The sequence below is a fragment of the Ylistrum balloti genome, unplaced genomic scaffold, assembly GCF_031769215.1.
Source record: "Ylistrum balloti isolate Yb309-2 unplaced genomic scaffold, AGI_CSIRO_Ybal_v1 Utg369932, whole genome shotgun sequence".
Lineage (NCBI taxonomy): Eukaryota > Metazoa > Mollusca > Bivalvia > Pectinida > Pectinidae > Ylistrum > Ylistrum balloti.
The window spans coordinates 548,767-576,141 of record NW_026782044.1 but is presented as its reverse complement, the minus strand read 5'-3'; the positions used below and the strand labels follow the sequence as shown (position 1 = coordinate 576,141).

Genomic DNA, 27,375 nt, shown 5'->3' with positions numbered 1-27,375 from the left:
CTTCTACTAGAGCCTCTCTGTAAGATCTAATAAAGATAAAATAAGACAATAAAATTCTCAGAAAGAAATCTGAAACGTTTTGAAATAAATTGTTAAGATAGAAAAGTTTTTGATATGACATGCTTTGAGATCTTAAAATATGAGTGGAAGGGAGAACATGTCAGAATGTAGGTATCGAGTGTCTGTTGAATGAAACTACCATTTCCCTGATTCACTCCATCAAATCGCTAACCATGGTTACGAAATTTCGGAAGTTGCTTTCTTAAATCTAATTGCTGATAGAAAGTATCCTGTTTGAAAAGATGTACATATTCCCAATGTCAAAGAAAGGAATTTATGTTGATTCAATTTGAAAGTATTTTTCTTCGACTTTTAAAGATAACTGCTACCTAATTACAGTGATTAAAATGCACCTCCAAATAAAAGAATTCCAAAATACATATAAAAAATGATCTTTCATTTAGCTTTTATGTTTTGTTGATTATGTATGTTAAGAATTAATTTGTGGAAATGTATCGAGTGATTGATAGCATTCTATCAACACTGACATGTCATAAAATGTTAAATAAATATAAATGAATAAAGATGACTCTAATGCCGACTATAAATACAATCCCAATATGTCTGGTTCGTAAATTTTACAAGTAAATTTTTAGCACCTTGCTAGTCATGAAATCAGTAGAATCCCAAGGATCATAATTTTTGTTTTATGTTTTTACATTGCAGATCAATTAATCCATTATACAGTGGTATGAAATCTGTTTGATACATTTTCAAATATCTAAATTTGGTCACACATCCTTTCTTCTGAAAAGTTCAGAAACTGAAAAAAATTAACAAAAAAAAAAAAAATAAGCGGATGAAACTACAGCCTAAAGAGGTTTTGATTTCAGATTATCAGTAAAAGCTTTTCAAATGGATAGATTTAAGTACTGCAGAACTTTCTTAGACTGCTTACACCTATACTGTGTCCAAATACTCTTTCAATCAGATTCTGGGCTTCAGCTCAAAATATTTTCCGAGATAATGAAAGATATTTTCTTCAAACAGAATTTAATATAAACAGATAAAATATTTCAACCTGGAAAATAAGTTGAGCTAAAAAATTGGGGATATTTACATACAATGTTTCTTAATAAAATTACACCCCCATTCCCCATTCTCTTCTTAACTCCAAAATAGTGCATTCCGTAGGTTAATCAACACACAGTAAATAGATGTTTCTGTCACAAGTTTACGCTATACAATTTACCAGACGTAAAGGAATCAATTTTCTAGCTGATCAGCCATAACAAAATGCTATAAAATGGTAATGACATGTCACTATAAATGACTGTACAAGGCACAGGCTTCTGGAGTTCCCTGCTTAACCTTTTCTTCAGTTGTTTTGTCTGTCTGTCGCACATACCATTACTCTCGAACTCTGACTTAAAGAAAGCCTATAGTTAAGAGACGTATTGATTAAAATCTTATTCTTCTTGTGATCTCAATATCCATTACCTTGAAAAATTAAAAGCAATTTTCTCTTTAATTTAATGCTACAGGAAGAGCTTGCTTTCCCCTTTACCAGAGGCTATTTTCTGAAGATGCATGCATGTCGAGCAGATACTAGGAAATCAATAATAGGGGATGACGCTTGGTTCTCGGGATACATAACTGAACTACATATGCCATATCAAAGGCACAAAGGTTAAAACCAGATTTCTAGTCCTTTTTTTCATTGAATCAACAGCAGAAGGCGGATTTGAGAGAAAGAAATAAAAATAAAAAAAAAATAATGAATTTTGAGTTATAAATTTAAACTAATTGAACATGTCTGAACATCAGTATTTCTGAGAGCTTTCTAAATATCTAATTAATAAAGGAAAGACAACAGCATAGATATAATAATTTTCAAAATAGTCAGAACAAATTAAGTTCTTTGATGTTAAAAAGAAATAGACAAAATCACATATTGTATATATCCTTAATCAAAATTTCGACCATAAATTAAGGAAAAGAGATTATTGACCAATCAGAGATCAGGAAAAAAAAAAAAACAATAACAAGACAGTAAATTTAACTAACCAATGGAAACCCAGCAGTCAGACAACAATGGTCATGTTATGTTTCTACAAAGCCCAGCACTGTTATTACAATGTATATCATACTGAGGTTTTTATTTTTGCATTCATAACAATGACAAAGTTGATATACATTTATACAGGACGTCACTATTATTATATAATGAGGGCTTTCATCTTTCCATTTTGTATTTATTTAATGAGTCCTATGTCTGCTGTTATGGCTTCTAGCCTTTCAGCAGACAAGATTTCATGTTCCAACACATCCTAAATCTACTATAACACCATATTAAATCTAATATAAAGCATTATCAAATTCATCATTGATAAGTCCACACTCACTGATAGTCCTATACTTGTTAATAAAGCCAGCATTCCTCAGAGCACTCATGATAACTGTTACAGAATCATTATCAATGTTGTATAAAAGTGAAACATTTTCAAAAAAATGTCAAAAATATCCTGCTTCGATGCATGCAAAAATTTCCAGAAAATATGAAGAGCTGAAATTAACATACCAATGATTAATGTAGATAAGTCTAATTTTTATACAGGAACTGTAGGATATAAAAGTAAGTCATAGAAATGTGTTCAATTTCTGCACTTTCTCCCCTTAAATGCTTCTAGTTTCTTAATTATCTTTAATTTCACAAATCTACCAGAACAAATTATTGTCTTTCATCTTTTCAAAATAAACTTTGAAAACATTTCTTTTCGATAGAATCTTATGTTTTTATAATATGGACTGTTTTCTTTAGGAAATAAACAGGCACATGATTTCTTCAAGCAACAATCCTACAGGTTTATCACAGGTACAATACGGTATACTTAATTGCATTTACTAAATCTCAATGAACAAGACCAAGGACCAATCAGTGCCATATATACATTCATAATGTTAATGGCCCTACCTGAGCAAATGACTACATCGGAAGGAGTTCACCCAGGGAGGTTTTCTAGCTAAGATGAGGATGGAATATTCTCTCCTAGGTGGGACTCAGGGAATTTGCTCCTAATTACTAGATGTAGGGAAACATCATGATAAGCTGAGGATGGCATGGAAATCTATAGTACTTGATTACTTCTTAATGTCTTCTGCACAGCGGGTTTCTACATTAACCCCACAAGTTACATGCTAAACATTTCATCCACATTTCATCTGGCAGATCTGACATTGCAAATTCATAACTTGATTGATATTTTCTACTGCACTCTAGGGCCATGGTTTTATTTAGAAATGTTCTTCATTTATTTCAAAGAGATGAAAAAATCTAAAACAAGTGGATAGCTCATGTAGGTAGATAAACATTTCTCTATCATATCAAAAAAAAAAATTTAACCAACATCGAAGTTTAGATACATAAACTAGTCACTTTTTATTTTTGTGAACACCGTGTGTGAAGTGGAAGCCATAGTATCTCTGTATTATGTCTGTTAGTCCAATGAACAGGTATACCTGAATTAGCCCACAACGTATCATATCTCTTCTTCTTTTAGCAGCAAATATTATTTCTTTTTACATAAACATACAATTTTCAGCAATCAAAATTAACGTTTTACTTATAGATGACATATAAATGTACAAAAATTCCATAACTATCGCATTTTTCTGAAACTAACTCATATTGCCTTGTCTATGCCTATAAAAGTTTGGAATAACCAACCAATGATTTGATTACAAAATAGAACTTTTATCAGTGTTATACACACTATCTGTTTCAATGATAAGTATTGCTGTTGCTTGTTCTTCTTATTCAATTCTACAACCTAAGACATATTCCAAGGTGTTATGTATATAATATTGACAGATTACAGGTGAAAAATATCTTATGAAGAACTTTGTGTTATAAAACAAAATCTTTGTTCTGTTGTCCATGTTGTCATCTTGATAAAGTAGAGAGAGATTAAACAAATAAATCTGATAAATAAATTTTCACTACTTTTCTTTTCTTTACAGTTGGTAAACCTTATAATACATATTCTTTTTAATGTGTCTAACACTTTATTTCATATTAAAATTTGCTATTTGTATTTAGGATAATGTGTACGTGACTTAAGTCAAATTGTTTTCAGTCTCAGGAGAAATCTGTTTGGCTGTGTCTCCAATATTAGAAATTTGTGGAGAGTTATTGCCCTTTGATTACCAACATTAAAACAAATCAACTGACATGTAATTTAGGGCATTTTCAAATATATCATATAAAGCATACACATTTTCATTCTCATTGTTGATTTCATGTTTTTTTTTATTAATTACATTTTATTTTTCTATCCAGATTGATACAGCTTTCATTCTAAATAAAGATTTTAATCTGTATAGATGACATTTAAAGTGAATTTTGTATAAATAAAACAAGTTTTATCTAAGTGATGTACTAGAATTTGAAAACTTGAAGCTCATATTTAAATATTTCATACCCATTGATAATTATTGTCAGTGTAAAATTTACTATAAAAAGTTAAGTCTGAATTAGTTTCTTCTTTACTGTTAGATTAGGATGACGGAGACAGAAAAATGAAATTATCATTATAAACTATTAAGTGATGAAAGGACAACAATCAAACATGTTATACAACCAACACCAAAGTTAAATGATAGCCTAATTAGATAATTAATGAAGGAATGGTCCTATTTAAATTTTTTTAAAAATCTTTTTTAAGATGCAATTATTTTGTAATATAAAATCAGTATTATAATTATAAGTTATCAAAATTGTTTACAGAAGTGCTAATAGAGCTAGGAACAATATAATTTGTTTGCAAAAGGTAATAAACACAAAATGAATGTACTAGAGGATATAAAAATAACATGTGATTATTTATGTTCAAGATAATTTGTGTGTGTGTATTTATATATGGTCAAGATAATTTGTGTATATTAATATATGCCTAAAATAATTGGTATACAACATGATCACAATAATTTGTGTGAAATATATGCAAGAAAGTCTGTTTTTTATTCAATTTAATCTGTGTGCATAATTTATGTACAATAGGACCAAGATAACCTATGTCTAAAGCAGATAAAAAAAATTCTGTGAACAAAAGAATAAAGATTATTTGTGTACAACAGGATCAAAATCAGTGACAGGAACCATGAGATCACACGGGATTATGTGTTTAATCATTTTTGAAAATTTCATTCATTTTTTGTATTAGTTTATTGATACAACTTCTCACCTATATTTGTAATTTCGGAAAGTGAAATACGAACAAAAATCCTAGTAGTCAACTTTTCAGTTTGAATGGTATTGCTCTGTAGTTAGTAGACTAAATATGCACTAATTATGTTCATATTATGTATTCCCAATTTCATTAAGTTTCAAGAACAAACAAAAATAGTTTTAGTATTTAAAGAGTTAATATTAGAATCCAAAGCCCTTAATTAATTGATTAATCTACTGTATTTGGGTTTAGGAAGGACTTAGAATGAAAACATACCTGTGTAGGGCTCTCTATGGAGGGATCTGGACAATGGCTGCAGAACGTTTGCTTTGAATGGGGTAACTGTGGAAGATAATTGAAGTAGACTGGCTTCTTTTTGAACATTCACATTTTAGAAATATACTTAGAACTATGTAATATTTTTTAGAATTTGCAGTTTGACATATGTTTTTAATTTGTCCAGATAAGGCATTTTATTGTCTAGTGATATCAAACCTATTATCTAAAAGTGAAGACATAGCTTCATAGTATTTATTTTCACTGATGTTAATGGTTCAATGGAAGTGTATAGCACTTCTAATTGGGGATATATTGTGATGAATTTTCTTGAATTATTTCATGATTTTTTATGATATCAAAATGAGATTTTAATCACTTGCTGTCAAATGTACCCTATGTTCATATATTTTTTTCTTTTGGATACACATGCTGGTAGCTTCTGTTGTCTTAGATCAAAATCATGTTTAAAAAAAAGGAAATAAAATTTTTTCTTCAACAAAGTGATACTGTTTTATTTCTTACATATGCTTCAGTTGATAATCAATATTGCTGAAGGAAAATCTTTGCCCATATTGTGTGACTACCTACATTAGTTTCATCCAGCAACAAAACGATCTTCATTATGAATTTTCATAAAGAAGTGATTACTGTTATAACTGTTCGTTAAACAAACGAAGAAGCTGCTCAACGAAGGGCATACTTGTACAGTCATTAACTAGTTTTTCCAGTGAGACTGATGAATATAATACACAATGACACATGGATCTACTCAAGCTACCACATCTGCCTGTTATTGCCAACCCAGAACACTGCAAATGCTTATTCTGTGGTTCTTACTCAACAAGACTTTTTTTTTTTAAAGAAAATGACATTTCAATTTCCACAAATGTCAGACGAAATCAGAAAATTTGAGATACTCTAGATCACATGCTACTCTAATTAATGTTTTTTTTTTTATTTTGAGGTAAAACATTCTTACTGAGATACTAATATTGAAGTTATTGATATCAGTCAGTAAGCTGTCATTAACAAAGTATATACACAATTGATTCACTGATATTAATTTCAGGTTTTTCAAGTAAAACCAGTTTTCATGATGTAATACTCACCATAACTTTAGTATGCAAATACAGTACCTGCCTCCATCTTTGTAGTCAAACAAAAGATTAAAAAATCCCGCCTTCCCTACAGTTCCATGAGCAATTACTGCAGGGACATAGCATGATCTCCCTTCCTACAAAATCTTCAAGGAACCCTAAAAAGGAGTAGCTAGGCAGAAAAGGAAAGGGAAGGATAGGGTGGGACTTTATAAAGTTATGGTAAGTATTACATCATGAAGATTGGTTTTACTTTAAAAAAAAATCTCAATTTCAAAGCACAGCACAACTAAGATGTAGTGAGGGCCCTAACCTCTCGAGTGTGCAACTTCAATCTTGCCTGAGCTTGATCATCTGAATGCTTGTAAGCATACTTGAAGACCTGGCAAATCCATCTTTATAGGGACTGAGAAGAGATATCCTGTTGACCTTGGTAAATGGGCAAAAACAGATGGGGGTTGAAAGCTCCCCCTATTTTATCGAGGTAAACACCCAACGGGGACAGAGCAATCTAACATGCTCCTTGGGACCAGTCAAAGCAAGAATCGGATTGGGCAAGAACCCAGGAGCCTTATTGTTCACAAGAAAGGAAGGATCAGTCAGAAGAGTTACAGCAGACCAGTGTAGGCAGGAAGGAAATGAAGACAACGCATGGAAATTAATAAACATCTCGTTAGGAGCCTGCATAAGGGAATCCAAAAGAATAGCCAGGTTCCACTGCTGGTTTAACTGCAGAACCCTGGGCCTATCCCGAGCAAAGCCTCTGATAAGAGCAGAAAGAGATGCGGATAAATGTATCTCCTTTCTATGAGAGGCTTGTCCCACACCTGACAAACGACCTTGGAAATGGAGGGACTCGGCTGCCACTCTGTCAATACCAGCTATGGCTCCTGGAGAGGGTCTGCCAGAACATTCAGTCTGCCTGGAGGTTGCTTGACCAAAATTGTAAACTTTACCTCCTGGTAGAGATGAAGAATGTGGATGGCAATGGCACAAAGAATGTGAGACCTGGTGCCCCTGGTCTCTCCAGATATGCGATAACTGTAGAGTTGAAAACAAGGCCGAAAAATAAACAAATAAGATGATGGTAAAACCATAATGGCGGATGATGCTGGACACCACTTGGACACGTGAAGAAAGCAAAGGGTCGAAAATTGACACAAAAACAATTAAGCAAGCAAAAAAAAAGTGTAAATAATGGGTAGATGGGCATAAAAAATGCAAACCCAACTGAGAAAAAAAAAAAATGAGAAAAACTCATCTGAAGCATGTCAGCCATAGAGGCAGTGTAAAGGAGAGAAGAAGTGAGATCACTCTATGTCTCCGTTGTAATGGCTCATGGGTCTGTAGGGAGGGTGGGATTTTTTAATCTTTTGTTTTTGGGCTACAAAGGTGGGTGCAAGTACTGTATTTGCATACTAAGGTTGTGGCAATTGTTACTGAAATGGAATTGTCAATTCATCTATATATCATTGGATCAAAAGATGACATTAAAGGGAAATAACTCTGGAAAGTTTCTCATTAGAAATCCCTTTGGTTTGTGTGAGATAACAGAGGGTGTCACATTGTTTCAACTGTTACAAAAAGCTTATCAGACATAGCAGCACATATTACACATTCATATTTCATTTTCTGATGAAACCTAACTTATATAAACTCTGGATATTTAATGTTTTATAGATTATTATTAAGCTCTACTGTTTTCCTGTCACAAGAAACATGAATACTTCCCCTCCTATACATAAGTACCACTGTCTGACAACTTACTATCAATAGTAATTGTGATTTTGCATAACATAGGAACCCTGTAACATGAATTCAACCTGGATTTGTCACAGTTGACCTTTGTATCCTATCAATATGACTTAAAATTCTACCTAATCCTTACACAAACATTTGGATCATAAACACAACATCACTTAAATGACCTATTTACTTAATAAAATGAAATAATAGAAATCAAGAACTAAGAAACAAATGATAATTTTCCAGATAATCATATCATGTATAAAATGAATAATATAAAAAATAAAACAAAGTGTCACAAATATCACAGTGCAACAAACTTAATTGTATAACTTATTTTTCATTTGCAACATTTGCTATGTTTAGCAAGCTGATACATTTAACTTATTAATTAGTAACCTTGCTTTATTTCTGGGTTAGAGAAACATCTTCCAAAGTTAAAAAAGATTGTGATAGTCACTGGACTATCACAATAATATTGCAATGGTAATTTTACTTTTACAATACCATTGTGACAGCTTTCTAGACCTAAACAGTCACCCCTATAACTTTGTGAAGGTCAGAACAATGAATGGGTACATAGTGAAGGTCAGAACAATCAAAGGGTACTTAGTGAAGGTCAGAACAATGAATGGGTACTTAGTGAAGGTCAGAACAACGGAAGGGTACTTAGTGAAGGTAAGAACAATCAATGGGTACATAGTGAAGGTCAGAACAATGAATGGGTACATAGTGAAGGTCAGAACAATGAATGGGTACTTAGTGAAGGTCAGAACAATGAATGGGTACTTAGTGAAGGTCAGTACAGTCAATGGGTACTTAGTGAAGGTCAGAACAATCAATGGGTACATAGTGAAGGTCAGAACAATGAATGAGTACTTAGTGAAGGTCAGAACAATGAATGGGTACATAGTGAAGGTCAGAACAATGAATGGGTACTTAGTGAAGGTCAGAACAATGAATGGGTACATAGTGAAGGTCAGAGCAATGAATGGGTACATAGTGAAGGTCAGAGCAATGAATGGGTACTTAGTGAAGGTCAGAACAATCAATGGGTACATAGTGAAGGTCAGAACAATCAATGGGTACATAGTGAAGGTCAGAGCAATGAATGGGTACATAGTGAAGGTCAGAACAATGAATGGGTACATAGTGAAGGTCAGAACAATGAATGGGTACTTAGTGAAGGTCAGAACAATGAATGAGTACTTAGTGAAGGTCAGAACAATGAATGGGTACTTAGTGAAGGTCAGAACAATGAATGGGTACTTAGTGAAGGTCAGAACAATCAAAGGGTACATAGTGAAGGTCAGAACAATGAATGGGTACTTAGTGAAGGTCAGAACAATCAATGGGTACATAGTGAAGGTCAGAACAATGAATGAGTACTTAGTGAAGGTCAGAACAATGAATGAGTACATTGTGAAGGTCAGAACAATGAATGGATACTTAGTGAAGGTCATGACAATCAAATGGTACTTAGTGAAGGTCAGAACAATGAATGGGTACATAGTGAAGGTCAGAACAATGAATGGATACTTAGTGAAGGTCATGACAATCAAAGGGTACTTAGTGAAGGTCAGAACAATGAATGGGTACTTAGTGAAGGTCAGAACAATGAATGGATACTTAGTGAAGGTCATGACAATCAAAGGGTACTTAGTGAAGGTCAGAACAATGAATGGGTACTTAGTGAAGGTCAGAACAATGAATGGATACTTAGTGAAGGTCATGACAATCAAAGGGTACTTAGTGAAGGTCAGAGCAATGAATAGGTACATAGTGAAGGTCAGAACAATGAATGGGTACTTAGTGAAGGTCAGAACAATGAATGGGTACATAGTGAAGGTCAGAACAATGAATGGATACTTAGTGAAGGTCAGAACAACCTTACTTGAAATGAACTATGTTTGTCTAGTTTTACAGCATTCTGGTCTTTTAGCAGACGTGTAATTGGTACTACAAAAAGTCTTAACATCAGGTAATTTGTAAACATTTATAATGGAAATGGCTAATTATCAAAATTGAGTACAAAAGATGGATACTCATATTTAATATAACATAAATCCAGATTGTTTTTATAATATCCACACTACTTGAGAAAAATACAGAAAGGAAGTTCTTTATCATACCACCAAATTTAATCTAGAAAAAAAAGCTTCGAAAGACAAATCACACATCTGAGTAAGATTGAATATGTACCAGATTTTGATATTGTTTTTAGGTAATAAATGGATGACACAAGACCATATTCAACAGAACATGTTTTGGATACCCTGGTCAACTATGGAATATTTGGAATAACCTGGTTACCTGTGAGAATACTTTGGTTAACCTGGTTACCTGTGAAAATGTTAGGGGTAACCTAGATACATGTGAGAATATTTTTGTTAACCTAGTTACCTGTGAGAATATTTTGGGATAACCTAGTTACCTGTGAGAATATTTTGATTAACCTAGTTACCTGTGAGAATATTTGGGATAACCTTGTTACTTGTGAGAATATTTGCAATTACTTGGTCACCAGTGAGAATGTTTGGGGAATAACCCAGTCACCTATGAGAATATTTCAGATAACTTGGTTACCTGGGAGAATGTTTGGGATTCCCTATTACCAGTGAGAATATTAGGGATAACCTGGTTACTATGAGAATATTTGGGATAACCTGGTTACCTGGAAGAATGTTAGGGATAACCTGGTTACCTGTGATAATGTTTGGGATATCCTGGGTACCGAGGAGATGTTAGGGATAACCTGGTTACCTGTAATAATGTTTGGGATAACCTGGTTACCAGTGAGAATATCTGGGATAACCTGGTTAACTGTTCCAATGTTAGTGGATTACTGGTTATCAATGTAGAATGTTTGTGAATTCCTGATTATCTGTGATAATGTTTGTGAATTACAGGTCATCGTATGAGAAACATTTGTTGTGAAAATTCCTTTGGGATAGCTTTACCTTGTAATGATGTCTGGGATTCCCTATTACCTATGAGAATGTTTGAGATTTCTGATTACCTGCAAGAACATCTGTGAATTCCTGGCCACCTGTGAAAATTGGATTTCTGGTGACCCAAAGAATGTGTAGGGATTGTTGATATAATGTGAAAATATCTGTTGGATGGCTGGTTTCCTTTAAGGATGTTTGGGGATCCCAGTTACTCCTGGTTACATGTAAAGAATTTGGGGGATTACTGGTCACCTATGATAATGTACTGGTCACCTATGATAATGTTTTGGGATTCCTGTAGTTACCTGTGATAATGTTTGGAATTTCTGGTTTCTTGTGATTACTTGCAAAGATGTTTGGAGGTTACTGGTCACCTGTAATAATGTTTTGAGATCCTGTGGTTACCTGTAATAATGTTCAGAATTTCTGGTCACTCTTGATTACTAGTGAAGATGCTTGGGGAATGTTGGTTAAGAAGGTTTGGGCATTGCTAGCTATCAGTCAGAACATTATCTTACCTGATCACACATCTTACAGGGGTACGTTTTGCCTGACTTGATGGGTGGCTTGACTGGTTGGGGGATGACCAGGGGCGTGTTGGTGGGTGTTGATGGGTTACTAACGCTGCCGGTGCTGCTACGGTAACTGCCTGTGCTTCCTGTGCTACCATGGCGATACCCACCCGGCTCATGATTATTCATGTTCTCTGGATTGATGTTGCCTGAAAAACATAAATATTAAGTTTAATTATAAATCTTTTTATAAAACTGTATATCTAGGATGATGTAATACTGCAGCTAGGATTATCAAATATATACCTTTTGAATTTTAGTTTATTTTCCCGTCCAATATTGTATAATATACAGTGCAACAAAATCCTATGTATCCTGTAACATCTGAAGTAGTTGTATACAAAAGAATACACTCAATTTCAGATGTTTAGTTTACATGAGTTGCATGTATATATTTTAGGTGTAGGAGGCGTCTTCTAAATGTACTCAACAATTTTGACACCCAAGCAGATGGCTCCATCCAATAGGGGGATGCAAGTTGCTCCCTTATGCTGCCAGAACAATGATGTTTGTTATAAAGACAACACCTTGAAATATTTTCTTTATCAATTCAAATCACAGATTGCACTATATAATACTTGCATTGTTCATAGCCTTGCATTAAGTTTGATACAGTAAGACTTAAAGTCAAACTTATGCATAAAGATTATGAGACAGATCATATTAAATTGTGACCTTCAGAGGAAGATATTTGTTATATACAAGTAGCAGGTTGGATTGTACCAGAAAAACATTTCTCCACTAAGAAGTGGTTTTGAAATGAACTTCCTCATGATTCTTTGAACCAAAATTATTTCATACCCTTGACTTTGTTCAAAATACAGGACAATATAGATATAAGCCTCAGCCAATCAGCAGTGATCGATAGTGACCTAGACCTTGTCCTAAGTACAGGGCAATTCATATAAGCCTCAGCCAATCAGCAGTGATAAATGGTGACTTCGACCTTGTTCAGAGTACAGAATATTGTATGTAAGTCTCTGTTTTAATTTCAAAGTTTTTATAACCAACAATTCAAAGGTGATCCTCATTGCTATTTCAAGCATTGGTGACTTCGAACTAAGGAATTTGTGAAACATGAACCAAGATACCTATAAAGTATTAAAAACAACCCCTTGAAAGAGAATTATTCATTGACAGATTGACAAACCAGTAATGTGATTTCTATATATTGCAAAACAGCTAGTTCAACACTGGATTTTTTGCTCTTTCAAACAATTCATATACCTAATCTTGATTAAGATATTAAGCAAGTGATTGACATGTCTATATTGACCTTTTGCCTACAATGATGACGTGAGATTAATCTGAGGCAGGTAAATGTAAAATTTGTAGTTACATTATAATGAAAACCAACAAAAAATAGCCACACAAAGACCCTAGAAAAGCCATTAATAGAAGATAACAAAATTATTTACAAATTTAAGTTTGATTTGCAGATTATTCATTAAAATGAGGATAAAGTCATTGATTAATCATGTTTATATACTGAGATTTTTCTTAAAGCAATTCTCTTAAAACTAAAATCAGGCATCAGTTATCAAAATTCTGTCATATCATTGAAATTAAACCAAACAATCATGATTTTTATATAAATTGGATGCTGTTTTTTTTTTATCAAATAACCATGAAGAACATCAGTTTTTTTCACAATTACTTTCTAATAAAATTGTTAACCAGCTTGGTAGAGTTGAAAGGTTAGTCCAAATATTGATTTGAAACCAATGTTCTCATTTAAGTTGTAAATTTACGAAAATTTTTAAAAAAAAAGTCTTTTCCCTTCAAATCAAAAAGAAATTAAAACTTTAGAAAACACTTACAACATTTGAGCTGGAGGTAGTTATACTTGGCTAGTTGACTCAGCCATAACCAATGGTAGTTACTGAGGGGTAAATCCATTGATAACATTCCTTATATAAATTGAGAGGCGATTTAAAATTATCACTACAACCTCTAGATCAACAGGCAATGAAAATGACAAATAAAGATTATACACCTTCAACACCCTCTTTATATGGTACTTATTCTCGAAGTAATGTTTTTTAAAAATATTTTCCAATCGTTATCTGTGCTAAATTTGAGGCAATCTTGTGGTACATGTGCCACTTTATTCAAATGTCTTCTTTTTTGGCAAGTAAATTGTTAATTAAGATACAATGCAAATACATTTTTGTATATATTAGACAATAATTTAAATGCCATTTTATACTAATAATAATACATATTATCATGTAGTGTTCGAATTTTATTGTTGATAAAATTATTAATAAATTGAAACATTTGTTTTCTTGAATATAAAGTTCATGTTAGTTCCATTTAAAAACCACATCTCGACATCAACAAACAGATGGTCTTGTAATGATATTGATTTTAGATAAAATCTGCTGATGAAGTGAATGTAATATTATAGGAGAAATTGAATACTTCCCTCATCTTGTCAATTAAAGTATTAAATCAACAGAAATATAATAATGCTATCACTGATTAGTACGTTAATGTCTTTGTTTCAGCAGCTGCTGCTGAAAAATTCACATAAGACATACATTTATTTGCATAAAACTTCCAATTTATGATTAAAATACAATTGTAAAATTCTAAGTGGCATCCTGAATAGGTCTAATTGTAAATGTCCGAAAAGCATTCAACCATGAAAAAGAAAGTGTAGTATAGAACACACATTACTAGGTTCATTCATTGTAGGGTTTTTCTTGTGATAGCTCTGTTGGTACATCATTAGCCTATACAGCCTCGGGTAAAGATCCGAGTTGTGATTCTCTATAATGAACTGGTCTGAGCTGACATGTTCTTTGGGTCAAACACTTTACCCTATTTGTTCTAAATGGTGTGTTCTATTGGGCCTTCAGGAAATCTCAGTGATTAAAAAATTCTGTAGAATTCTATTTATAACACATTAATCTGTAATATTTTTCATGGCGATAACCCTGTGCCGATAAAGCTTAAAAATTATACCAGCTACCCCCATTGTATGATCGTAAGAGACTACTAAACTTGGGACCTTTATATTTTCTCCCGTTGCCAAAGACCCTTCTGCTTCCTAATATCTCCTTTAACACTGCTTCAGTTTTGGCATTTAGTGGAGTTTGTCCTTGTGAGGAAGGCTTTGGGGTCTGGCTGATAACAGATTCTTGGAACAACAATCAAACACAATTTGTCTCATGTGTCACTTCTTCATATCATAAGGATTAAACAAATATTTATGTAGAGAGAAATAAAGCTCAACACCAAGTGAAATGAAAAACTTTATGGCAAAAATGATTAACAATGTCCAGTTAATAAACTGAGGTGAAAGTCAGAATCTGGAAATTAAGTTGGGATGATCATACATATATTATTATTATTATATACTTGGAGATAAATAAAGCAGTATAATACATGACCAGTTGGAGTGCCTTGCTTGAGACTGTTGGCAGTATAGTTCATTGTGATAACACTATAACATCAGTTTTAGTTAGCACTATCACCAGGAAGTTTATACAAACAAATCACAGCCTCATTCAACACATGCATTCACATTACATACATGGGGAGACTGCCCTTAGCGGCCCTTGCTGTTGCTAGGATATAAAGAAACATAAACCAAATCCAAAGCTCAAAACACTGATCTAAAGAGTGTTGTTGAATCAGGTTCCATGAATAATATGAACAATAGCTAACTCATGCCTTGTCAAACCAATGAACTTCTGCACAATTAATTTCTACCTTTATCATATTAAATCAACTGATTTTTAAATTCCAATATTTGTGCTTGAACAAAGGCCATCATGGGGCCACACACTCTCACACATCTGTGACCAAGTGTTAAACCAAGCGTAGCTGAATGGTACAATCCTTAAATGGGTGCTAATACAATTCATGCTGGTCATTTGTGTCAAGGTGACATTGTTAATTGTCATCGAAACATTACACTTAAATTGTTTACTGGTTAAATTGTGTTATAAGAACTTCTATTATACAACAAACCTGATTTAACAAATGTACAAATGGACTATCCTAAATTAACTCAACTTTCACTTCAGATTATGTATTGTTTATGCTATAACTTGTAACTTCTCATTTATATTGAAATGATTCTATATCAAGTCAATGTGATGATGGTGACCTTGCATAATTACTTATGATGTCATTGTCAAGGTCGCATCATGAAGGATGATATAGATTTTCATAATTTTCAATTATGTCATGAAATGAAGAGCACCATTATATCCGATTTCAGCCGTCATGTGATAATTATCTAAAAAAAAAGGTTATTTTTTTGGCTTCACTGACTAATTGGCCATGGACATGATTATGATGTGAATCTAATAGCATATCACAACTCTTCTTAATGTTGCTTGACATCAATCTTCTTTAAACTCTGCTTCTTAAAAACATAAAGACAAGTCTCTGGTCTTGACTCAACAGATGTTAGAATATTGATCACAATGAAATGATATTAGCATAAGTCTAAATTTTCCTTTAAAAAGCCTATTTATTGTTAGAGTATTAACATCAGTATATCATATTTCTGCCAATTAATATGGAATAGAAATATGTGTTTTCACAGCTGGTTCTTAAAGAATATATATGATATACTTAATACAAATATATCAACCAAAATAGGCACTCTAACAAACAAATCGTTGTAGATAGTTTTAGGTAATATTCCACTAAAAAACATGGATAGATTTACAATATGAATTCACATGGATGATAATTCATTTTTAATCTTCAAGTACTTGCATGTCTAAAAGATGAGATTAATTGCCTTACTTATATCTTTGGCTGGTGGGACTTTCACTTTAGTCTATTTGCAGTATGATGTCTGCATTACATAAAAGGTCAATTTGAGTATTAGCAAAGACAGGATATTGTTTACTCCAGAATATTGACTCAAATTTTCTCTGCAAATAGGAGAGCTATACAATTACTGGCGAAAAAAAAAAAAAATCACAAGCACTTCAACTTTCCCAAAGTCCACTAAGCCTTAAGTTGGTCTTTGAAAATCCAGAATACATATCCAGCCCCTCCAAAGTCAAAGCAGAACTAACTCCTGTATCTCCTCAAACCTTATGCCACAAGATAACATCCTCGTTCCTCACTTCCCAGATGGTTGAGTATTATAATGTTACTCAAATAATCTAAAACTTTCCATTAGTAAGATATTACACCCAATAAGTCCACCCTTCCCAAACATTTAGACACAAAAAATATCTCCCCTCCGTGTTGCATGTGACATTGTGTTGTATTGACTATCAGGAAGTCAGACAAAACCTTCCAGACTAATCTGTCAAGCAATCCAGACAAATTGGTAATTGTCCACTAATTCACTTGTGCCTTAAGCCTCCCGATTGGTTGACTGTTGAGAAGTGCTGCAGTAAAAATGATGCTAATATCTCAATGGATAAAACTTGAACATGAACCACTGTCCAATATTTTGACCCCATGAAAACTGTCAATCATGTTGTTTATTATCATATACAATGTACATACACATTGTACTAGATTACCTTGTCCTTTCTGTTTTGAAGATAAGGTTTTTAGATAATAAAACAAGGAAACATGATTATCTTAAGGAATACTCTAATCATAACTACACTTATACAAATATGTATAATCTTTTCTACAGTCTTGATATTTTATGTTTCATGAATCTATAATGAATTTTCATCAAATAAGCAGTTAATTCACTACATCACTGTCTACTTAGTAATTTCAGTATTGAAACAAATCCATGGAAAATTGGAATTTATAGAATTAAACCAGTGGACAAATACTGTTAATTTCTTGAAATGTGTAACCAGAGACAGTACAGACAGGATGTTGTAAAAGGGACATAACTCCCAAGCCATTTATCCTAACAGAAATCACGAGTTTGTTCAAACTCAAACTTAGGTAAAATCATGTTCATGAAGTTTTGTGAACTTAAGTTGTGAAATTAAATAAGCAACATTACTTAAAACATTTATATATGGATAACTCAGAGTACTGCAGTTAAAATATCAAAAGGGACACAACTCTCTGGAAACATCACACAACTAATAAGTTATATTTAATGATGAAATGGTTAAAAGGCAAGCAGTATTGCCTGTAGGTGTATTATACACAAACGTAAGTACTCCTACAGAAAATATAAACAGGAAAAACAAGACAGAGAAACAAAAAATGAGTAAATAATCGTTTCGTATAATTGATGTCCTTTTATCCAACAATGCTATTTTTCTTTACTTAAGGCAATTTATTACCAACTCAATGAATTTTCCAATAAGATCAAATACATGTTTGTTTTCAGTTCCTATTTTTAAACTTGTTAACTCTCCTTTACCTCCACTTTGATACACTTCAGTTTATATGAATTATTTCATTCAAGGGGCTTAACTCTCGTCTGACAAGCATAAAGAATGAATATCATAAGTCAAGAACACTGATTAACTCATCTATTCACTATCTGATTTTGATTTTATTGGATATTATTAAAAGAATACTTATGCATAAAAAAATTATCATTATATATCATCTCCCTTAAATAAGAATAGTTATACCCCAAATAGTAGAATTTGTTTTTAAATTGAATGATACTATTATATCATTGTGTTCAGTGTTTTCAAATTCTTTAATTATGCATGGAAAGTCATTGACAGCCATGGCATTACTATTCACACAAAGGTACAAGGAGAAAGACTGCTAATATTTTAACCTGGCTAAAAACCAACAACTTAGTTCCAAGGTCTTTCCTATGTTAACATTTCGTCTGTTAATATGTATATTATATAATACAAGAAGTGAGATACATGGTACGTAGGACACACATGAACAAATAGGTATATACATGATGACAGATCAATATGTCTACACTGTGGTGACCTACCTACCCAGCATAACATTTGTTTTCATCATCAACAGAGAGACAAGACATCCCAGAGGGATCTTGGCACCCCCCATAGTATGACCTTTATCCAGATTCTAAATATAAGTTCAATCTTTTTTCTTCTTATTTTCAACCATAACCTACATATTACTTAGTTTAAAAAAACTATCTAAAACACAATTTAAAGAGTATTGGAGAATCTGTAAAGGATTTTCAGGGTTAATCCACCAATGTCTTAGTGATAGCAAACTTTAGCTCTCTAAATAAATATGGCCACATGTTGGCCATCTTGCTTTTCTGATCAGTTTCAAAAAATCAAAATGGCACAAATAAAGATGAAGGGGAATCTACATAGAGATATCAAAAACTGAGAGACAAATGACAGACCACAGATATAGGGTGATTTGAAGAGACCACCAAGTGCAATGACTGCGAGATTTTATGTTAATATATACTGACATTCTTGTAAGTATAGGCATTTCAAGTGTCAATATCCTGCAGAGGGTTTTATAAATTTTCTTGCATTTGTTTGAATTAATTCGTTTAAATTAATTCATATGCACAGGTGTAATCTATTTTAAAACACACCTGTGAATGACAAAATCACACGTGAAATGTGTCATTCTCGTATTTGATATTGTTCCTATATTTTACAAAGACACAATATGACCTGATAAAAGAAATTCAATTAAAGATGACAGGTAACGAACATAAGTTTTACAGTATATAACACATCAGTCCTTTGAATAAAAATCATTTGTGTATGGTAATGTATACAGATCTGAACTGCTGGAGTTTCACATTTGCAAAAAAACTGACGGCAACAGGCATGTCTACTTGAAATATGATGTTTGGCATGCAGTGATTGTCTGGTGCCCTTGACACAAGTGTATTATATAGGATGACACAAAGTCCTTTACATACATATATACAAATTTATAGCCATTACACCTAGTAAACAATTACATGCATTGTTCTGTTTTCACACAAATCAATTTGCATACCTATTAACTTGGCTGTAACAAGATACAGTAGTTTAGCTTTTTAATGTTACACTTTGTAAGGCCACTGTGCTTCACATCTTCTTATTAAATATTTAGAGATTATACAGACCAATTTCCCTTATTCATAATATATTCAGATTCAAATTGACTGCACAGTAGGTTTCTATCACATTTACATGTTGGAAGTCATTTAATCATTTATTGTTACAGTTCTTCACGGACATTTGCAATCATTTCTTGAATCCCGCCAAAACATCTTGTTCTACCTAGTTCACCTTAAACATCAATTTCAAAGCTGGTATTGTGGACAATGAATATGTTTTCAAAACCAGCTTTCTATGCTGAATCTTCATATGACTGCATCAGGTGACTACAGATAGCTATACTGTAACAAATCCAGAAGATTCAGGTTCACATCCAAGTTTTTTTGTGTTAAACTTTCCTAAATACCTTGTTTAAAAATATAATTGGTATATAAATAAACTGTGTTAAGCAGTTTCATTGAAACCACAATATCAATGAAATAAAATGCTGAAAATCGTTTTTAGTTTGAAAGCTGAAGTACTGACTATCAGTGTAATTAATTTGAACACTTCTTTTTTATGTACGAAAATCATACAGTGCACATGTTTAAACAATTCTCAAAGGGATCCTGGTACCCACAATTATTTAATCTTTATTAGTTTGTTACCAGTTTCCTCTCATTTCCCTTCTTTAATTTGTTTTTGCTCTTAATGACATTTGAAAATTCCTGTTAGAAATAGTGATAGTAATCTTTAACTGTCAAATCCAAGATGATTGCCTGGCAGCCATTTTGCTTTTCTGAGAAGTCCAAAATCAAATAGGCAGACTATGGACTAGGGAGAATATACATATGATATTTCATAAAAGATTCATACAATGCTTTTTAATAAATAACAATAACAAACTTTCATTGTCCAAATCCAAGAGGCCACCCTGTCTGTCATTTTGTTTTTCTAACCAGTTCCAAAATAAAAAGGGTACAACTAAGGACAGAAGGGATTTTTTTTAATGAAATTTGAGAGATACATCCAATACCAGGTACTGCTCGAGATACAGCAGAATTAAGAATGGTTTACAGGTGGATGGAGGGTGGACAATGAACTTTGGGCGTTAAGCAATATGAATACAGATGGTAAGCAAATATAAAGGAAGAGTATGTTTATCCTGCAATAAATCCGGTAATTGGCAAGTAAATAACCACTGACTTTGAGCAAGGGAGACTTCTTACAGGACAATGATATAGTATTAGGTGGTGTTTCTCTCAGAACTGTAAAACTTTTGAGTGGGCTAATATTGCCATATAAAAACAGTTATCACAAATTTAACCTATGTTTCCTTTCAATGATAAAAAGACCATGACATTTCACATGTTATAGATCAACTAAATCAACACCGATAATCAATGGTGTATCATATCACACTGTTTATTAAATTTTTTAATCATTTTACGGTTAAAAATATGTATGTTCTATATATAAAAAAAAAAAAAAAGAAAAGTTTTTTGCTTATTTCGCTGGAATTTGAGTAGATATGAGGAACAGAATATTATCTTCTTGCCATTATAAAGATTAAACTTGCTAAATTATTTAATATGCTACTTACCTGTAAATATCAGTTTGCAAAATATCAGATTGCAGATTTATATCTTATTAATGATGCAGAATTCTATATACATTTGCATATCTTGATATCTAAAGCCAATATTTGAATAAATTCATTTAAGAAACAACCATTTAAAATTAAAATGTCTTCATAAACCATAATGATTTGTATATCCAATATACAGCTGGTAGCCTGCCTATTGAAAATTAATACCATTAAATGTTCCTGTCTATTAAATATTGATACATAAAATGTTCCTGTCTATTAAATACTGATACCATTAAATGTTCCTGTCTATTAAATACTGATACCATTAAATGTTCCTGTCTATTAAATACTGATACCATTAAATGTTCCTGTCTATTAAATACTGATACCATTAAATGTTCCTGTCTATTAAATACTGATACATAAAATGTTCCTGTCTATTAAATACTGATACCATTAAATGTTCCTGTCTATTAAATACTGATACCATTAAATGTTCCTGTCTATTAAATATTAATACCATTAAATGTTTCTGTCTATTAAATACTGATACCATTAAATGTTCCTGTCTATTACATATTAATACCAAGAAATGTTTCTGTCTATTAAATACTGATACCATTAAATGATCCTGTCTATAAAATACTGATACCATTAAATGTTCCTGTCTATTAAATATCAATGCCATTAAATTTCTTGCTGTTTATATTCCTCTTTGCTTTTTATTTAAAATCAATATCTCACAGTTTACATAAACAACTGTTAATCAAGACTTCACCTCTTTTCTCTTGAGGGTAGGAAGAAAAATGACTTACTATGAAATGTAGGGACTACAAACCTTGTACATTGCTGTAAAAAGACCTAAAATCCCTAAAAACATCATCTATAACAATCTCTTTCCATGGTGGAGCATGAGTTCCTGTTCTGTCATATTGATGCCATAGACATGATATTATTCATATCATATCCCTCTACATGGGACTAGGCTTCGCATCCATTTACATTGAGAGTCATTCACATTGTGGGGTTGAATAAATCCATACACATTGTGGGGAAAAATGACTTCATATCCATATACATTATGGGGCAGGACTTGACACTCATTTACATTGTGTGGCAGGACTTGACACTCAATTACATTGTGTGGCAGGACTTGACACTCATTTACATTGTGTGGCAGGACTGGACACTCATTTACATTGTGTGGCAATACTTGACACTCATTTACATTGTGTGCCACAATTTGACACTCATTTACATTGTGTGGCAATATTTGACACTTATTTACATTGTGTGGCAGGACTTGACACTCATTTACATTGTGTGGCAATATTTGACACTCATTTACATTGTGTGGCAATACTTGACACCCATTTACATTGTGTGGCAGGACTTGACATTCATTTACATTGAGTGGCAGAACTTGACACTCATTTACATTGTGTGGCAAAACTTGACACTCATTTACATTGTGTGGCATGACTTGACATTCATTTACATCGTGTGGCACAACTTGACACTTATTTACATCGCGTGGCAATACTTGACACTCAATTACATTGTGTGGCAAGACTTGACACTAAATTACATTGTGTGGCAGGACTTGACACTCATTTACATCGTGTGGCACAACTTGACACTCATTTACATCGTGTGGCAATATTTGACACTCATTTACATTGTGTGGCAAGACTTGACACTCATTTACATTGTGTGGCAGGACTTGACACTCATTTACATTGTGTGGCAGGACTTTACATCATTTTACTTTGTGTGGCAGGACTGTACATCCCTTTACAAAACAAATCCATGATTTCAGGACGTTTTAAGCAAGAATCATGTCAGACATACATATTTGAGCTTTTTTTTTATTCTATTCATCTGTTGGGTTTTTTTCAAATATGTACTTCTAAGTATGTACTTTTAAGAAAGAACTCTTCTGTTCAGTTGAATAATATCTGCCATCATCAGTAACAGTTGACAGGGTTGTTTTTGAAGATGTGCTCCATTTAATCGTAGGTAAAATGTGTAATTACTGTCCTATATGACTTTTTCATTTTTTTTTTCTTCTGATAAACAAAATGTTAAATCATAAAGAGAGATCAAGGAACATATTATATAAAGATATAGGTAGGCTTTGCTATCTTATGTCAAAGACAGTTTGTGACTGTATATAAGCTAGTGGAGATCTACCATCAGCTTCACACACACACACACACACACTTTATTACAGGTGCTCTACACTCCAGTCAATTTAACATCACAACTGTAAGGTATGCACTCGATCAGACAGTGCTCGCATCTCAGGACTTTCACCTATCAAATCAGCCTTGTATTGGTGTTAGATTTCACGCTACAGCTAACACAAGAATTGTTTATACATGCGAAGCAAGCTGTCACCTGTAACATTTTACCTCTATGAGATTGTATGTACCTTCTGTGATATATGCTGTTTACAGGATTTAATATTTTACACATATCTATGTGCAGATATCTTTAATCTTTTTTTTTAACACACTTTGTATAACTGGAGTTAGTTTGTTGATTTATACTTGTTATATTGATTTAAATTTACTAACATGATAACAAGTCCTTTGCTAATTGCTGCATTTCTCTTTATCAAAAACTCTTCATTTGAAACATTTAAAAAATTTAATGAGAATTTTTATCAATAATTTTTAAAAATATACAACTTCAGCATGAATTTAGATGTTATAAATCATATACCAGGTACTTCATATCGCTTAAATAAAGTGTGCGCCCTTTTTCATGAACAGGCCAATTAACCAATAACCAAAGTAAGATTATTTACCAAAGATTCAATCTAGGTTTAAATACTTAATTGTATAACATACATGTTTGCTGATGCTACATGTACAAACGGTTGATCAGTTTTACTCATTAATTGGAGAGATATCTTGTTCCCAATCTTTCATTCCCAATTTAGTGATCACTGCTTTACAAATAACCAAGACTTCTCTTATTTACTCCCAGCTACAAACAAAATCAGGATAAAAAAAACTCAAAATAAGTTATCAGTCTTTCTGAAAACTGAAAATAAAACCAGAAAATTTTTAGAAGTGCATGTGTTGAATACAGACATGACACAGTAATGTAATGACCTGATATGTCTGGCAACTGTATGCTCATGCATTCATGCATGGTTGAGCAACTATTTCCTACAGATGTGCCTATTTTATGTAATATATATTTATATATTGCATGTCTCCATAAGCTTATACTGATATGCTAGTCAGTAACAAAGAAAATGAATATTTGATTTTATTGTCTAGTGGCATCTTCCGCTGTCTTTATTATGTCTGCTCTGTAGCCTGACAATCAGGCACAGAGAACTTGTATCACTTTTACTAGAGAGTTCCCGTACTCCTGATTTACCTCTGTTACAGAGGACCTGTACTCCCAATTTATCTCTATTACAGAGAACTTGTATCACTTTTACTAGAGAGTTCTAGTACTCCCGATTTACCTCTGTTACAGAGAACTTGTATCACTTTTACTAGAGAGTTCCCGTACTCCTGATTTACCTCTGTTACAGAGGACCTGTACTCCCAATTTATCTCTATTACAGAGGACTTGTATCACTTTTACTAGAGAGTTCCCATACTCCCCGATTTACCTCTGTTACAGACAACTTGTATATCTTTTACTAGAGGGTTCCCGTACTCCTGATTTACCTCTGTTACAGAAAACTTGTATCACTTTTACTAGAGAGTTCTAGTACTCCCAATTTAACTCTGTTACAGAGAACTTGTATCACTTTTACTAGAGAGTTCCCGTACTCCTGATTTACCTCTGTTACAGAGGACCTGTACTCCCAATTTATCTCTATTACAGAGAACTTGTATCACTTTTACTAGAGAGTTCTAGTACTCCCGATTTACCTCTGTTACAGAGAACTTGTTTCACTTTTACTAAAGAGTTCCCGTACTCCTGATTTACCTCTGTTACAGAGGACCTGTACTCCCAATTTATCTCTATTACAGAGGACTTGTATCACTTTTACTAGAGAGTTCCCATACTCCCCGATTTACCTCTGTTACAGAAAACTTGTATCACTTTTACTAGAGAGTTCTAGTACTCCCGATTTACCTCTGTTACAGAGAACTTGTATCATTTTTACAAGAGAGTTTCCATACTCCCCGATTTACCTCTGTTATAAAGAACTTGTACAATTTTTACTAGTGTTCCCATACTCCCGATTTACCTCTGTTACAGAGAACTTGTATCACTTTTACTAAGAGTTCCCATACTCCCCGATTTACCTCTGTTACAGACAACTTGTAAATCTTTTACTAGAGAGTTCCCGTACTCCTGATTTACCTCTGTTACAGAAAACTTGTATCATTTTTACAAGAGAGTTTCCATACTCCCCGATTTACCTCTGTTATAGAGAACTTGTACAATTTTTAATAGTGTTCCCATACTCCCGATTTACCTCTGTTACAGAGAACTTGTATCACTTTTACTAGAGAGTTCTAGTACTCCCGATTTACCTCTGTTACAGAGAACTTGTATCACTTTTACTAGAGAGTTCCCGTACTCCCGATTTACCTCTGTTATAGAGGACTTGTATAACTTTTCGTTAAGAGTTCCAGTACTCCTCAATTCAACTTTAAATAATTTTTGGTATTTTTTTTTTCAAATAGACAATTAAGAATTACAAGAAATATGTGAATTTACTGAAATTTTATATTTTTGAGCTCAGATAATCTTGTGAGTTGAAATATGGACCGTCAGATATAACGGTTTTGGTATCCACATCTCAGATGCTGATCAGGAAATTATAAGTGATCGTTATTAAGTACATTGCAATCTGTCTTTCTTTTAAATGTTTTTATTATCTTATTTCAATGTTAACTTTTACACTTGTGGCAAATATCTTATCTTTTCAATGACTGGCACAATCTCCACTCTCATAAGAATTCGGTCAGAAAGTGACTGTATGTATAGAGCCATGCAGAGACAAGGACAGGACAAATGCAAGGTCAGGAGCAGGGGCAGGTGCAGGGGCGGGGGCAGGGGCGGGGACGGGGGCGGGGCATAGTGGAGAACCTGAAACTAAATGTATTGAAGATGAAAGGACCGAGAACAACCTGTGAAAACAGAAAAGAGCTAAATCTGTTCAAAGACAAAACAATATATTTTTCATAAGATAGAAAATGCTATTGCTGGCAATACATTTTTTTCCTTAAAAAAAAAAAAACCCAGGAATGAAAACGAGATTTAAGTGTGCATTCATAACCATTTAAATATATACAGGTGTGCAATAAATAGTCTCATTCTGCAAGCCCATCACTCACGTGGAGTGTTTTTATTCTGACAAATGAGATTTTAATTACAACAGATGTCTACTTATGTCACATTTCCACCTGTCTTTTTGGTAATCCCAAGACAGTTGAATCCATTGATTACACAACATCCCTCTTATGTTCCTATATATAATTGGAGAAAACCTTCCTGAGACCGTTGATTATGTTACAGAGGTAGATCCAGGTAGCCATGTTTTCTGATTGGTATACCCGGTATATTCATGATGACACAAACTTTTCATCAAATGAATGTTATTATTGCATGCCAAGTGTTTATCTGTTTTTTATTTCTATTCATCAAATAGGGCAAGATCAATGAAAAAAACAAATGTAATTAATGTGAAAAAATCCTTTAAATTTGGTACATATTTTGAATTAACATGCTAGGAGCAAGCAATTAAACTTTGGTCCTGAAAACTACAGAGACAAAGAAAAACATTGATTTAAGAATAAAGAACAAAAATTAATTATTCAAAATAAAGACGTTTGAAACAAATGAATTTTTATATATGGATTAAATTATTAAATTTTAGTTTATTCAAAACAAATATAAATCAGACTTCCTATTGCATGGATATGATTTAACTGCTAAACTTATATATAGAGGACATCCTATAATGATAAGGATTTCAGATTAAAACTTATACAATTTATTACTACAATAATTAAGTGAGTGGTAATATCTCTAT

The 27,375-nt window shown here is 32.8% G+C and overlaps 1 protein-coding gene across 1 annotated transcript in view; it reads right to left on the bottom strand.

Moving 5' to 3' along the window:
• Positions 1 to 27,375, bottom strand: part of LOC132547073 (zinc finger protein 77-like) — a 239,315-nt gene that overhangs the window by 4,316 nt on the left and 207,624 nt on the right. The window contains exon 5 of the mRNA XM_060210830.1: positions 11,820 to 12,022. Coding sequence (XP_060066813.1) covers positions 11,820 to 12,022 — 203 coding nt within the window. The remainder of the gene's footprint in view (positions 1 to 11,819; positions 12,023 to 27,375) is intronic.